Below are 16,106 nucleotides of genomic sequence, written 5' to 3'. Positions count from 1 at the left end.
GGGGGGGGGGGCGTGTGAATCTCCCTCTGCATAACAATCAAAGGCTGCAAAGTGAATGTCCTTTGTGCTCAAACTACAGCAAAAAGGCCTCAAGACAGAACTACCCTAGGGTGGCCTGTGAGTCCCATTGCATTCTCTCTGAAGCCAGGAGAAATTTTCTGTGAGCACAGTAGTGACCAAGGCTGTGTGTCAACAAATGACTCTGTCCTGGGTCTTCTGATCCCTTTAGATGGAGTAAAAGGTCTTTCTCCGTGGCCTACTGGAAAGTGAGCCTTTGTAGCCCATCTTCCAGAATGGTAACTGGGTAATAGGAGTGAAGAAGACATGGCCAGGAGACTGGGTAATCCCACGGACTTGTCCATTTCTTCATGTCACATCTGCATATTTGCATGAGCTTGGTGACATGTATACAGTAGAAATGTGTGCCCAGTCTTTCCTTAATACCATTTTACCTTTGTAACACTTGGACCTTACAAGACTTACAGGACTAAAGGGTAGCTAGCTTTTGCTCATTCTGACTGAACCACTTTGCATCCTGATGAGAGAAATCTTCCAAACAAGGCAAACTACTAAGTGCTTATTAAGGAATACCCGTGCAAGACTGGCATCACAGACACCCCACTGTAGGAGGATGGGCTTGGACTCTCCATCCAAACTAAGAAGTTCTCAATTTCTCTTCTTTCAAATCAGTTCCAGCAAAAAAGGAGGGCCAGTGCTTTTTTTGCACAAGCTCAGGGCCTCAGAATTTATAGGGGTGGGGCTTCAGGTTAGCCCTGCTGCCGCTGCTGGTAGGTACAGCAGCCTAGTTCCTGGGATGTGGTATCTGAGGCCAGCATGCTCCCACTGATGAACCACTCCTTCCACTCTGTTACCTGTGGCCTCTTTAAACATGTCATCTGAGTTTGTCTTGACCAATGGCACCTTTACTGAAGAGCCAGCAAGACGAGGGTAGAACCAAGGAACCAACCTTCCTGTGAGGAGTGTGCAGTGAGTTCTCCAGACCACACAGTGTTTGAGCAACCCAACCACTGGCAGTGTTCTGGTCTTCATTTTCCACTGTAGCTTCACTGATGGGGGCCAACTCTTTATCTGAAGCCAAGTCTGGAGGAGCACGTGTGCAAACCCAGCGAGTTCGGAACTGGAGGCAAGTGGGTCAGTTCAAGGTCATCCTTTGCCATAAAGAGAGCTCAGGATTAACCTGTGGTACATGAGATCCTACCTCAAAAAAACAAAGACTTCATAAAAAGCCAGGTCCATGTGTCTGTATTCCCAACACTCAGCAAGTTAGGGCCATAATATGCCTTGAGTTCAGGAGTTCAAGACCAGCCCAGGCAGCACAGTGAGCCCCTGCTTCAAAAAGAAAAGGAAAGAAGCTACTGAACAGCTTGTTCTCCCAAACCTGGCCCTTCGACTCCCTTCTCCCTCCTCTACTCTCCCACGGACAAATAAAAACAAAGGAACGATGACTGGTACTTCTAAGATGGCATGCTAGAAACCCTCTAGGGGGAAGGCGCCATTAACTCTCTTGTGGAATAAAGGACACCTGGAATTCTTCAGCTGGGGTGATGGAGTTTAGTGGCAGCACTTGTCTAACCTCAGTGTGTGTTCCAACAACCCCTGCTTGGCCACTTAACTGCCAGTATGACCTGGACAGGCTCCCTACGCCTTAGGTGGTCTCTAGAACATGATCACCTACTCTCATGGTTTCTGTAAGCACTGGATAAAAATGGAAGGTAGAATGGTATGGGCTTTGGTTTCTGTGTGTGTAACAGCTGCACAGGAGCTGTGATTTTTCCAGTCTGGTCACCAGTGTCTGCCCCTGCCCTTTTTTACAATACATGACCGCTGAGTGATACTTCAGAGTACTTTGGTTGTGAGTCTGTATCTTCTGGGTTGCAACAGGAAGATGTTTCATACTGTGGGCTACAGTAGAAGGATGTGGAGCTGCTGCTGAAGAGAGTTGGTATCATCTGGCCAGCTCTCCAGAGCTTGCTGTGGGGATGCTGGCCAGCGTATCTGCTGGCACTGGGGTCCCTGCCACCCTTGGGAGTCTTAGGCCTCACACATTCATGCTGGGGTGCAATGCTCACCGGTCAGACTCCACAGGACATTCAGGTGAGGCCGAGGTCTGCTCAATTGTGTCAGTCACCGTTCGCTTGAGCCTGACATGGCTCACCCCTGTGAATCTCAGGCTGCAGAGCTTTGTCTTCTGGGCACCTTTAAGTCTACAACTCTTAGAAAAAGAAGCTCGGGGGTCTGTTTTATGCATCAATTTACTTAGACTATTTTCTTTCCCTGCTCAAGGCTGACACTCCTGATGTCTATATATGTCGCTGCTAAGGAATGTGGGCACACAGCCAGTTGATCCTAACACACCACTTTACAGTGGTAATCCTGGGCTTGCTCTGCCTCTGCACCTGACTTTGAGACCTACAGAGTGAGGCTTTGTCAAACAATGGGGAAAACACCTGGTGGAGAGAAAAGAAAGCACTTGTCCTGTTTCTGCATAACTTTCTTTTTTTTTTTTTTTTTCGAGACAGGGTTTCTCTGTATAGCTCTGGCTGTCCCGGAACTCACTTTGTAGACCAGGCTGGCCTCGAACTCAGAAATCCACCTGCCTCTGCCTCCCGAGTGCTGGGATTAAAGGCGTGCACCACCACGCCCGGCTTCTGCATAACTTTCTAACCAAGCTTGGGCTGCTGTCTCAGCCTCTTGGGAACTTAATACTGACACCTTCACAAGGAGTGTGTGTGTGTGTGTGTGTGTGTGTGTGTGTGTGTGTGTGTGTGTGTGAGAACCTGTGTTCCTGGAGGTGGAGGCATCATCTGCCTGTGTGCATGACCTGCAGAGGCTATTAAAACTCGGGTCTTAGCTGATTCTTGTTCTTATTACAAAAACTAATGCTTGCTCCATGGTAAAAATATGAAATGTGGACAAGTCCACAGAAATACACCCCATCTGCAACGGTAACAGCTCCATGGGGGGTGTCCTGTGCAAAGTGCTTCTCCTTAAGGCAAGACACAGGTTGCAGGATGTCCCAGGGTCATGCAAAACATGGTTTCTCAGTGCCACACTTGCAACTTATAAAACTAGTTACTTAGACTGCATTGCTCCACATTCCAGTTCTCAACTTATCATTATAACTCAGTGTCAATTCTGTCTTGGGTTCTTTTGAACTTCTCATTGTGAAATAATGTCAGACTTACAAAAATCAGCAAAATTGTGTATCTTCTGAATGACATTCAGTGATACCAAAGATAAACATCTTACAACAGCAGCAACAAATTCCTTCCTCTTTTAAGAAAGTAATTTGGAAAGAAAAAGGAGGGGGTGGGGAAAACTTGCAGTCTCCATAGTGGTGCACACCTGTAGTCCTAGCTGTTCAAGAGACTAGGGTGGGAAGATCACTGAGCCTCGGAGTGTGGGGCCAGCTTAAACTGTGCAGCAGGCTGAAACCCATTTTCTCCTTAAGACTCAAACTCCTGAAACTTACTGTCCTCTACCTCGGGGGAGGTTTCACTACCTGCCTTTTGTCTTCAGGGATTCCACATTCTACTACTTGTCTCTACCCCATTTCTATCAGTTCCTCAGTCTTAAATTTGTCATGACTTAGATTTTTTTAATTGAGAATAAATTCATATAATGTAATACAAATCATTTAAGTGTATAGTTGATTCTAAGACACTTATCAAATTCAGAATAAACCACTTCTGTCTGGTTCCAAAATAGTTCCACCACAGACCTTGGCCCTGGTGAAAACTGTAGGTCAGTCATTCTTGTCAATTGCTCTTGTGTCGGGTTAGACGGGAGGGGCACTGGCGTGTCACATTTGTGGTTCCCTGTAACTGGGAACACTTGCTGCTGATCCACTTGAGTCTTGGCAATTCTGACCTTGGTGGTTGTGTTAAGTCCATTCCTGGAATGTTTCCCTGCTGTAAAGTGACCACTGACGCCTTCTGTTATTGATGTCTCATGAAGAGAGAACATGAGATCAGATTATCTGTTATTGGGTTTTTTGGTTTGGTTTGGTTTGGTTGATTTAAGACAGGATCTCTTTCCCTGGCTGTCCTGGAACTCACGGAGACCCTCCTGACTCTGCCTCCAGGCTCGGCTAAGACCAGATTCTTTAACTGAAAGCTTTTACAGAAGTCAAGAAACGCAAGTCCCTGAGATGTTATGGGAAGAGCGCTAGAGTATTGGTACAGGGTATAGTCAGATTAGTCTGTGTGTCTGCCTCTTCCTTACAAAAGGGGTATGCCATATTCCAGTTACAGGAGAAAACTGCATGAAAGAGATAAATTAGGACCACAGAAGTCTTCCTTGGGGGTAGAGGGTCTTGAGTCATGATTGAGTGCATCAATATCTGTCTGGGAAACTCAGAAAATTCCCTTAGCTTGCGGAAGAGGTAGAGAAAGCAGAGGCCTGGCTGGGGGCTCAGAGCCTTTGTAAGGATGAGTCTAGAGATCTGATCTGTGTGTATCTATAACTGTTTGGGGCTTTTTCCTACCCATCACCTTCTTTTTGTGGCCTGGGGGGCCGAGTCACAGTCAGCACCCACAGCAGGTGAGTGGTCAGCTTCGGAGAGGTCATGTGGAATGTCCACTGCATGAATCCACAGTGGCCTGTGCACCTTCTGGTGCCCACTGCATGTGGCATCTTTGCTTCCCCTCGCATGTTTGTGTCCTGTGCTGTATCCTCACCCCTCAGCCTTCCCCATGCCAAGCTTATTGGTCCTACTGTGGGCAAGGGGCCCCTTTCTTAGTGGTTTCTTTTTTTTTTTTTAAGATTTATTTATTTATTTTATGTATATGAGTACAGATGGTTGTGAGCCATCATGTGGTTGCTGGAAACTGAACTCAGGACCTCTGCGTGCTCCAGCCCCACTCGCTCCGACCCAAAGATTTATTTATTTATTATTATACACCAGAAGAGGGCATCAGATCTCGTTACGGATGGTTGTGAGCTACCATGTCGTTGCTGAGATTTGAACATGGGACCTTTGGACCACTGAGCCATCTCTCCAGCCCCTTCTTAGTGGTTTCATAGGTGATAGTCTAGCTCATGCCTACAGAAGCCAAGATATACTTGGCCATTGGATATCTGGTCCCTGCCCAGTAGCAGACCACTGCCTTTGTAGGAAGGGGTCTGCCAGTATGTGGGTGACAGGCAAGTCCAATGCCAGGCCCACTTGTTCTGCTTCATAGTTTCTGCTCTGCCCTGCAGTCCTAAGGGACTTCAAGAGTGGCCTGGGCCACAGCAAGCTGTGCCGTCCATGTTGATCCATGTTGAAATTCCCATCCCCTGCTCTGCCCAGGCAAAAGGCGTGTTCATGTAGTACACTGACCTTCTGCCCATTCTCCTTCAGGGTATTGAACGCCTCCAACGAACAAAACAGCCCAGGGAGCAGTCGGGCAGCTGGAAGTCGGTCCAGGAGGCTTTTGGTGGGAACTTTTCCCTGAACTGGTTCAACCCTTTCACCAGACCTTGTCAACCAGAGACACCCATTGACAAGGGCTTGGTACGTCAAGTGTCATCTCTGTCAGACGTGGACAACATGGAAACAGCTGAGAGCCAATTGGAGGCGACAAAAGACAGGGACTCTGTGGAGGTGCTAGATGAATAGAGGTCATGGAGGATAAGACACCAACAGTGGCTGCTACCCTGATGAGTGTTACCAACTCTGTCACCCCACACTTTTTTTTCCATTAGGATTGGGGTCGGGGGATAGGAAGGGCAATAGAGGGTACAGGAGAGTAGGGACTTTCTCTGAGTTCCTCTTAGCAGGATGTGCCAAAAGTGATCCAGCAAGGGAAATGGTGACCAGGATGTCAGGGGTGGGGGATCCACTTCTGCTTCTTGAGGGCTGTCTTGGGGAGGCTGAGGATCTTGGGGAAGGAATGCTCTAACATCAAAGAAGACCAGCCTGGAAGGCTAGAGAAACTCCAGCCATTTCCAGGAAAGGGATTCCTTGGCTGGCTGACTCGAAATCAACAAAGGAGGGGCTGCTGAGCCTGCCTTCAGGGCTTGGGCTTGGTTGAAGAGCACCCTACATGCATGCATACATGCATGCATACATACGTACAGAGCCTACCCAAATGGAAATGAGCCTGAGTTATGACAGTATCGCCATCCTATAGATACTAGACTCTTCCCTGAGACAACAAGGCAGCCAGCCTTTCTATAGCCACAAGCATGCATTCCTAGAAGAGCTAGGTGAAGACATATATTGAATTCCTGGTAAAAGTCTGTAAGACATGGGGACAGGTGCAACAAGAAATGGCCTCCTTTGCATTTTAGAGCAGCGCCCAAGACGGTGCCTCACAGAAAACTGCATTGCTAGACCTAATGACACATGACTTATTCCCAACATTTAGAGCTGGCAAGTGAACCTGTTGCTTTGAAGAGAACCTGGTCCACATGGTTCTGGCTACATAGTGAAACCCTGTTTTAAAAACAGTGAAGAACTGTGTGGTGGCCAGGACATGCAGACTGTTAAGCCAGGAAGACCCCAGGCACTGCTCTCCCAGGATGAGCTTGGACCTAGTCTGTTCACTGGAGCTTGAGGTATCTGGCTGTTACTGATAGTCTGGGCAGGCTCCTGCACTCCCCAGTCCATTGCAGTGGTGGCTGAAGCAGCAGCTTCTGCAGTCTAACCAGTTAGATAGTCTCAAGAAACACACCCAGCTCAACTCACCCCTTCAACCATTCCCCAGTGTGGCTGTCACTGACCCTGGCAGAGGATCGTATCACAGCTCCTCTAGCTCTGCGGAAGGGCAGGAGTCCTGGGCCAGTGGAACCTGTGACCTCTGTGACACGAGTCAATCGAGGTACTGTCTCAGGACCCTGAGAAAAGAAAGCTGTGGGGAGCCAAGTGGTGGTTGATTCATGGGCAGCATCCTAGGTGGTGCCACAGAGTGTCAGCAGGACTTCAGCATTAGCAGACGTGGCCTACTCCACCCCACTGCAAGTGCACTTCCTCCAAGCAGGTCTGCTTTAACATTTATTAACAATAACATGAGGAACCCAAGTTGTCCCTAATCTTGGCACTATGTGGAAAAACCTGTAGGACCTCCGACCCCAAACAGACCTGGACGGCCCAGGTGCTGGACCATAACCAGAGATTCCATACCAGGGAGAAATCAGAGCTAGTGACTAGGTCCCCAAGGAGCAGCAGTTAAATTAAGGAAGGAGCTTTGGAGTCAGGATTTGTTAACTGAATGTCCTGTACACTGAGGCTAAAACCAGTCTTGCGTGGAGACAGCTTGACCTGCAGCAGAGAAACCTCCCAGCCCACAGCCATTTCCTCTAGAGTGCTTTTCCTGGAAAGGTTGAAGTGTGCATTTTGCTCCCAGTTTTAGGTTTTCCATACTTCTCAGCTAACCCATTACCATGTCAGGCCTCAGCCATATTTCTTCTGTGTCCAAGAGGTACTGGACAGCCAGGATCATGTAGGTAGTAGTCTGTCCAGCCCTGGGCCTTGTGCCTTCACACCAGAACCCAATGGCCTTCTCTCCACGGAAACTCCTGAGATTCTACTCAGCACTGCAGCTGATAAGAGGAGGCCCAGTGTTTCTGGGCCGGAGGGCTGCTTGCACACCTGCCTCTTGCTTTGAATAGTAGTTCTCTGGCCTACCTCTGCGGCTAGAGGCGCCAATTTTTTTAGCAGGAGATCCTAGCCCAAAGCCTTGGACAACATCCTTCCTCTCGGGTCTAGTGTGTAAAACAAGTGTCACAGACACTAACTGAATTCATGGGGTTACTAACTGACCCTCCATGGCCCCAGCATAGAAAGAGGTTATTCCACAAGCATGTACCAGACATCTACACACCACAGAGGTGGGCATCTGGGCAAAAAGGAGTCAGGACTTGGGGTTTTCTGGTTTCAAGAATGAAGGAAAGATGACAGGTTTTAAATTAACTTGACACAAGCTAAAGGTATTTGAGAAGAGAGAATCTCAATTGAGAAAATGCCTCTGTAAGATTGGCCTTTACACAAATGTGTAGTGCATTTTCTTGATTGATGTAGGAGAGCCAGGTCCATTATCAGTTATGCCACCCCTGGGCTGGTAATCCTGGATGGAAGAAAAAAACATGATGGGCAAGCTATGAGGAGCAAGCCAGTAAGCAGCACTCCTCTGTGACCTCTGCATTAGCCCATGCCTCTAGGGTCTTGCCCTAACTTCCCTCAGAGATGGACGGTTACCTGTAAGTTAGATGCAATTAACCCTTTCCTGCCTGTGTTGCTTTAGGTTGTAGTGTTTTATCACAGCAACAGAAACCCTAAGGCAAGAATGGCCTTTGAATACACAAAATACCCCTTATTCAGTCTGTACTGAATATCTCTGGAACACATGTCCACTTAGAATTACAGCCCTTGAGAGAGGTTGACCAGACCACTTAGCCATCTTAGAGTTGCCAGAGTTTAATTCAAAGCATAGTGATATGTGAGCAGATACCTTAACAGCAGAGCAAAGCACAGACTCCAGAGAACAGGGCAGAATACGTTTCTTCTTCAGATGTTGTCACTGGCCATAGACTCTTACTCAAAGAAAGGGTCTACCTCCCATGGCTTATCCAGAGCAAGAGGGCCTCACGCCAGCGTGGGGCCTGCTTCTAAGAGGACAGAGCCTTGGGATAAGAGGGTGTAGTGCCTGACCCAGGACCAGCTCCAAGATGCTTTCTATAAGACTTCCAGCACAGCCTCCAGGCACCCCTGGACTTGATAGAATCCATGGTCTAGATGGAAGATGCCTCCAGCACTTCTATATCTGGGCTCTGTATATGGTTCTGAATCCAGATGACAGTGGCACTGTCTTCTGAGGCCACAATTCCTAAATATGTATTTGAAATGTTTGCCTATGACATGTGCCCAGGTACTCTGGCTCCCTGGAACTACTGCCTGTGGTTACATTGGCCTTTGAGCTCTGTCTTGCTGGGCTGGCTCTTGAATGTGCCTTCACACGCATAATCAAATTTAACCATCCCTGACCTGAAAGCTAAATGCAATTTAGAAAATGTTAACATGCTTAGCCAAGGCTCAGAGCCAATCAGGGCTCCTGCCTCCATCTCCATGGTATCAAATTGGGCTACTTGCTGATGAGAACGACCTTCTCGGCATGAACCTCTTTCACTTGTCTGGAAATAAACTTGACAATGAATTTCTGGGGTCCAGTTTTCACTGGGGTGCATTCCATTTGGAAAGTGATGGTCTTTCCAGGTGGCACTGTCCTAGAAAATTCAAAGGCACACAGTCAGCCAAAAGTGCCACAGAGAGAAAAATCCCATTGCATGAGGAACCAGGCAGGCATCCGGTTCCAGTACAGATCTTGGGAAATCCCTGTGAAGCAGGCCTCCACCTGGAGGGTAGCCATTTGTCTCAGCTGTAAGACAAGATGGCCTGCTGGAATGGCTGCTTTCCAGCTATGCCAGTCACAAACCCTCCTGAGAGCCCTCAGGAACAAATTTTATGATGAATCTACAAGAAAGTGTTGTCTAATCCTAGTATTCAAGATGGCAATACATGAGAGTAGTTAGGCTCTGAGGCCCTGCCCCAATACTACTGAACTGAATGTAGTTTTGTTGTTGTTGTTTGTTTATTTGGGGGTTTGTTTGGTTTGAGGTTTTTTTTTTTTTTTTGGAGGGGGGGGGATGTTTCAAGACAGGATCTTTCTGGGTAGCCCCAGCTGTCCTAGAACTCACTCTGTAAACCAGGCTGGCCTTGAACTCACAACGGTTCACCCGCCTCTGCCTCCAAAGTGCTGAGATTAAAAGTGTGCACCACCATCTTGCCAGAATCTGTTCTTTAACAGTGGTCATGGGGAAACAGCATATCTGTGGAAGTGTAAGAAACTTGTCCCAGAATAACCGGAGTCTGCTGGGATTTACCTGGAGGATCTGGACACCTGGTAAGAAACAGGCCTGAGCAACAGAGCATTTAAGTAAAATCCCTTACTAGATATGTGGCCATACCAAAATCAATAGTGTCTGTCTAGTCCATCAGACAGAAAACTGTGAGAAACACCCCTGCACAAAGGCAGCAAAGACTCCAACTAGGAATATGCCCCTTACAAAGAAGACGTGTGGATGCATGGGAACTTATCCCAGGTTCCTGCAAGCTGAGAACCAGCACTGTGATTTGCTCTGAACATTTAAGTGACACAAGATCACCTACAAAGACAAATGAAACAGCCTATTAGTCCAGAGACTGAGGTATATTTGGGGGTTACCTGTATTGTAGACAATGTTTCAGAATACTAGGTAAATGATAGGCTATTTGACAAAGTTGGGGCTCTGTACTATTCCACTCCAGAGCTGAAGTTGACAGTAATAATTATGTATCTAGGACCATAAATTTCAGGAAAAGTGTAGATTGTTTCTATATTCTTATAATGACATGAAATTCAGTGTCCACAGAGAAGATTAAAATTTTAAGCCGGGCAGTGGTGGCGCACGCCTCTAATCCCAGCGCTTGAGAGGCAGAGGAATTTCTGAGTTCGAGGCCAGCCTGGTCTACAGGGTGAGTTCCAGTAGTGAAGCCAGCTTAGGGTTTTAAACAGTCTAGGCTGGGGTGTAGTTCCACAGGAGGGGACTTGCCTATCATCTACAAGGCCCTAGGCGCAACTTCCAGGGCAGCACCTTAAAACAAACTGCAGTGCCACAAATGGGAGCACATTCAAGGCTAGCCTGGTCTGTATAACAAGTTTTAAGCTAACTAGGGCTATAGAGTGAGGATGTCAAATAATCCAACTCCTACAAGCAATTTACACCATAACTTCCTTAAGGCTGCACTCAGGTTAGTAAAAAAAGTAAATGACTCCCTAGGAAAAAACAGGCAAAGGGAAGTACAAATAAATTACAGGGTCAACAAGAAAACCTGAGCTGTAAATAGAAACACAAATTAAGACAGGGATGCTTTGGCATCCATTTCTGAAGACCAACCAACCAGACTGTCAAGAAACAAAAGGTCTATTGTTGGTAGAGTACTAACTAGTGTAACCTTTTCTGCATTTTGGCAACAGGACTTTATGTCTACATTTTTACTATAACATCCTAGGCATTTACATCTCAAAAGTATGGCACAGGTATATGTTGGGAAGACTCACTCTTGTTCCCAGGATTTCATGTTATTGAGGCCCAGGCTTTCCACTGAGAACTTGATGTTAGTCAAAGGGATGGGCAGGGTGTTCGTGAATTTGCAGGTGATGATGAGAGGCTGCTTGACCTTGCCTGTGCTCGGCACCTGTTAAGAGTGGAGAAGAGACAGGTGTGACAGACTGAAGATTCGAGGTCAGAGGACAGGCTCCAGCAAGAAAGGTCATTCTTGGTCCTCTCCCGAAGCCCAGAGTCTCAGTAGATCTGTGATCACTTGGGAGGCTCTAGTGGGGAATCTGACCTGCCTGTGCCTCTCTCTTAGGTTCCTCATCTTTGCTTACCTCTTTAGTCCTGCCAGACATATTTTTAAGGAACTCAAGGTGTGTAATCTCATGGTAGCCAGAAATCCTCATGTGAACTACATTCTGATCTATCCAGTGAGTCAAGACTCCCCCTATTACAAAGCTTAAGGGCTAAATAGTTGTTAGAGCCCCCCCATCCCCCAAGCTATACTAAGGACACTAGTCTGTACTGGCTGGTTTTGTGTGTCAACTTGACACAAGCTGGAGTTATCACAGAGAAAAGAGCTTCAGGTGAGGAAATGCCTCCATGAGATCCAGCTGTAAGGCATTTTCTCAATCAGTGATCAAGGGTGGGAGAGGCCCATTGTGGGTGGTGCTATCCCTGGGCTGGTAGTCTTGGGTTCTATAAGAAAGCAAGCTGAGCAAGCCAGGGGAAGCAAGCCAGTAAGAAACATTCCTCCATGGCCTCTACATCAGCTCCAATATCCTGACCTGCTTGAGTTCCAGTCCTGACCTCCTTTGGTGATGAACAGCAATTTGGAAGTGTAAGCTGAATAAACCCTTTCCTCCCCAACTTGCTTCTTGGTCATAATGTTTGTGCAGGAATAGCCAATGACCCAAAATACCAAGTTGCCTTACAGGACGGCCATCCAAAACCAAGCTGTGTTCGACACTTGAAACTCTTGCATGCCTCTGCCCTGCCTGCCCTGGATGTACTCTCTTTCCCAGAGCCCCACCTTCCCTACCCAGGGCATCCCAGAGATCATGTCTTTGCCTGCATGTTTCAAGTTTTGTCTCCTTCTGTAATTCTCCTTAAGGTGCCTAGGGTCTGAAGCACAGACAACTGAGTGTGTCATGAGAAAGCTGGAGTTGTCTGCCTCCTGGACACCTGAAACACAAACTAAACTTGTGTGATCTCAGGGATAAGTGTTCTCTGACACCCACAGATATCTGTGATGCCACCTGGAAGAGGGTGGAAGGGAGACACCACCACCACCACCCCCAGAAGCTTTTTAACTTATTTTTTCAGATATATTTTATTTGCATGAGTGATTGGTTGCATGTATGTATATGTACCACATGCATGCCTAGTGCTCACCAAAGTCAGAAGGCGGCATCAGATACTCTCAAACTGGAGTTACAAGAGGCTATGAATCATGATGTGGGTACTAGGAACTGAACCTGGTTCCTCTGTAAGAAGTACTCTTAACCTTCAGCCCCTCAGAAGGAATTCTTGATGATCAAGCTATGGTGGGTACATTGGAACTACTTCCAAGTAGAGTGAGTATGCACGCTCTGCTTCACCGAGTGGGGACCAGGCCAGCACCCGACCATGTCTAAGAATAAGTCAGTGCCTTGTGTCCTCAACCACACTGCTGCAGAAATGTCAAAACATGGTCTCCAAAGGGGGCCATGTCCTCAGCCTGAGACATTCCTATGGGAGGTACACCTGCTGAGATGTAGACATCTTCGACAAACCCTACACTAGGCCAGGCCTCATCAGGGAAGGGCTCTGGGATGATTGTGTTAGACAGGTCATCAGAAACATAATGAAAGTCTCTTATGCAAGCTGTCTTTGACTCCTGCATGCATGGGAGACTACTGATCAGAGAGCCCAAGCAAATCTGGCACCAGCTTCATCTCACCCAACATGGGGTAGGGCCATGGCAAGCCTTGCACTTCACTGGCATGTATCCAAAACTCTTTGATACATAAGAACCTGATGGCATAGATCTCTTTTGGCAAAAGGAACTGAACGCCTGAGGAGGAGGATGGGAAGAGACCATTAACTGTGCCAACTGCATCTTTATAATTTTGTACTGTGCACAGGTATTCCTTGTTTTTTAAAGTTTAAATCCATTTAGCCAAAAGTTGAGAAAAGAAAAACTGTTTAACACATCACTTCTCAGAAATACCTGTATGGAAAAAAAAAAAATGATGTGCCACTTTCCTTAGGAATGCAATTGGCCCAAAATCAGTCAACCAGGAGACCACAAAAGCCCTGAGCTCTGCCCCTCTCTGAGGTCAAGTTTCAGATAGGATCCCTTTCTGGAGTGTAGGCAGCTCACCTCTACAGAGAAGGCAGAGTACAGGAAACACAGGGTTGTATCAGTGGCCACCCTTTCACCAGAATCCACAATTTCTGCAATGATGAACCCTCCAATGACCATCTCATCATCAACCATGCCCAGTTTATTGATGTAGTAGCTGGCATCCATGGTGAGAAAGACCCTTGATTCTGTGAAAGAATGGGAAGGAGAGATTAGCTCTGGAGATAGAGCTGCTTGGCCACAGAGGAATCCTATTCTCTCTTTAGAGAGCCTGCCCTCAGGGACCAAATGGATTTAGTCATTAACTACGACCTCAAGACCTATTCTAGGCTCCCACTCTCAGGATGGCCTGCTCATGTTGAGAGCAGCCACAGCCCACTGATGAGAAGGGGGGCACCAAATGAATCTCTGCTGCTGCAGAGGCATTTCATGATACCATGAGCACCTTCACTTGTGATTGTGTGCTCGACCTCCAACTCCTGGCCTGTTTTTCTTCTGTGCCTGGATTCCTTGTTACCACCAAAATGTAAGTGCTCAATAAATGCTGTGTGTGTTTTCACATAAAGAGTTAAAGTCTGTGAGTGATTCACAGAGAAGAAAGAGACATCCGATGGTGGGCATCCTGGTCTCTCTGTGGCTCGGGGCCTCATTGCTTCTGCTTCTGGTACCTTGGCCGTGGATCTGCACAGTCTTCTGGATGACTCCCAGGTTTGTCTTCTTGTTGCCTGTGTATGTCTGCAGGTTGAGGGAGCAGGAAATGTTGACATTCTGTGGGGTGGCAGTTTTTCTTTTCAAAGTTATGGTCAAATAGATGGGAGCTCCTAACTCCAACGAGTTCTGGAGGACAGATATCTGAAGAGAGTTGTTCAGCGTCCGAGAGTTGAGCTTGTCATCAGAAGGTTTACCAGAAGCCCTCGCCATGACCTTCCTCTCCTCTGGGCTGCCTGTAGAGACAGAATTTTTCTGAAGATACCCTTGGGGGCTGAGAGAGCCTTCCCATTGGTCTGCTTAGATTTTGGGGGGTGGGGTGGGGGGGTCAACAACACAAGCCATAGTCATCTGGAAAAAAGAACTTCAATTGAAAAAATGCTAAAATGCTACCAGTTGATTGGCCTAAAGGCAAGTCTGTGAGGCATTTTCTTAATTAATGACTGATTTAGGAAGGCCTATTCCACTGTAGGTCTAACACCCCTGTGACCTGCGTTGTATAAGAAAAGTTAAGTAAGACATGAAGAGCAAGCCAGTCAGCAGTGTTACTCCATGGTTTCTGCTTCAGTTCCTGCCTTGAGTTCCTGCCTTGGCTTCCTTCAGTGGACTGTGAAGCAGAATATGTAAACCAAATAAACCCTTCCCTTTCCAAATTACTTTTCATCATGGTCTCTATCACAGCAATAGAAACCAAACTAAAACAGAAATTGGTACCAGGAGTCAGGTATCACTGTAACCGACATGATCATATTCTCGGGAGGATTATGGGACTTTGGAACTTATGATCTGGGAAAGCTGTTGAGTGTTCAAAGCTCAGTGGGCTGTTTTGTGGGAGCTTGAGAAACAAAAAATTTGAGAGCAATGCAGACAATGAAGTTTTGAGGGAATTTTTGTTTGGTTTGGTTTGTTTCATTTGTTTTGAGGCAAGGTTTCTCTGTATAACCCTGGCTATTGGAACTCACTCTGTAGACCAGGCTGGCCTTAAATGCAGAGATCCACTTCCTCTGCCTCTTCAGTGCTGGGATTAAAGATGTGTGCCATCACCACCCTGGCTCATGAAGCTTCAAGGGAATCTTGAGAGTGCCCTAAAGAGTCTTTCAGAGTTATCTGCATGATACATTTGAATTAAGACTCTGGTATCTGATCAGCTGGAGCTGAAGAATCAGCTGTGCATTTCTCAAGAAGAGGCAGGTAGATCTCAGTGAGTTTGAAGCCAGTTTGGTCTACATATGAAGTTCTAGCCCAACCAGAGCTACACAGTGAGATCCTGTCTTAAAAAAAAAAAAATCAGCTGATTATCAAGAAACTAGTACCACCAAAGTGAAACCTCTATGACATAATCAATTGCTGGTCAGGTAGAGATGAGAAATCTGCTGTGATTTAGAGACCAGCATCGTCAAGGTAAAATCTTCTGGAGTATTTCCTCATTCTCAGCACACAGAATCTGTGGTCTAGAGAGGGCAAAGGTTGCATCTCATGCTAGCAGCTGAACTTGGTAGTCTACGAGTTTCCCAGGTAGTACTGGTTTTGAAGGCATGAAGGATCATGGAGATCAGCTGAACCTTGGCACTGTGAACAGCCAGATTACTGGTGAAGGTGCAACCATGTAGACCCCAGCATATTTGAAATGCAAGAAACATGGAATAACCACCAAGGACACTGACAGTTGTAGCATAGAACCAACTTGAGCTTAAGAGACCAGTTCTGTGTGCTGCAGATAGCAGGACCAAAAAACCAGAGCTATATAGGTGCTCAGGAGTCTAAAGGACCACAAGCAGACCTCAGATTTGAAAACTGAACTTTTTATACTGTTGGGTTTTGGCTTTGCTTTCATTTGATTGTAACTATGCCCTGGGTTTTCCCTCTTGGAATAAAAAATATGTAACTTATTTTTTAACTTACAGGAGCCCACAGCTAAGAGTGTTTGGATGTCTTTTTTTTTTTTTTTTTTTTT

General features: G+C 46.7%; 2 protein-coding genes across 2 annotated transcripts in view; one reads left to right on the top strand and one right to left on the bottom strand.

The window, feature by feature from the left end:
* Zdhhc3 (zinc finger DHHC-type containing 3) overlaps positions 1-7,961 on the top strand; it is a 47,010-nt gene extending 39,049 nt beyond the window's left edge. Inside the window, exon 7 of the mRNA XM_021172453.2 lies at positions 5,366-7,961. Within this exon, the coding sequence (XP_021028112.1) occupies positions 5,366-5,623 (258 nt within the window). The 3' untranslated portion in view covers positions 5,624-7,961. The remainder of the gene's footprint in view (positions 1-5,365) is intronic.
* Positions 7,962-8,400: 439 nt separating this feature from the next.
* Positions 8,401-16,106, bottom strand: part of Tgm4 (transglutaminase 4) — a 32,811-nt gene continuing 25,105 nt past the window's right edge. Inside the window, exons 11-14 of the mRNA XM_021172316.2 lie at positions 14,113-14,388; positions 13,463-13,632; positions 11,103-11,239; positions 8,401-9,228 (exon numbers count right to left, since the gene is read on the bottom strand). Of these exons, the coding sequence (XP_021027975.1) occupies positions 9,087-9,228; positions 11,103-11,239; positions 13,463-13,632; positions 14,113-14,388 (725 nt within the window). The 3' untranslated portion in view covers positions 8,401-9,086. The remainder of the gene's footprint in view (positions 9,229-11,102; positions 11,240-13,462; positions 13,633-14,112; positions 14,389-16,106) is intronic.

Source organism: Mus caroli, chromosome 9 (genome assembly GCF_900094665.2).
Source record: "Mus caroli chromosome 9, CAROLI_EIJ_v1.1, whole genome shotgun sequence".
Classification (NCBI taxonomy): domain Eukaryota; kingdom Metazoa; phylum Chordata; class Mammalia; order Rodentia; family Muridae; genus Mus; species Mus caroli.
The sequence above is the reverse complement of the archived record's forward strand: the minus strand, read 5'-3'. Positions and strand labels throughout refer to the sequence as shown.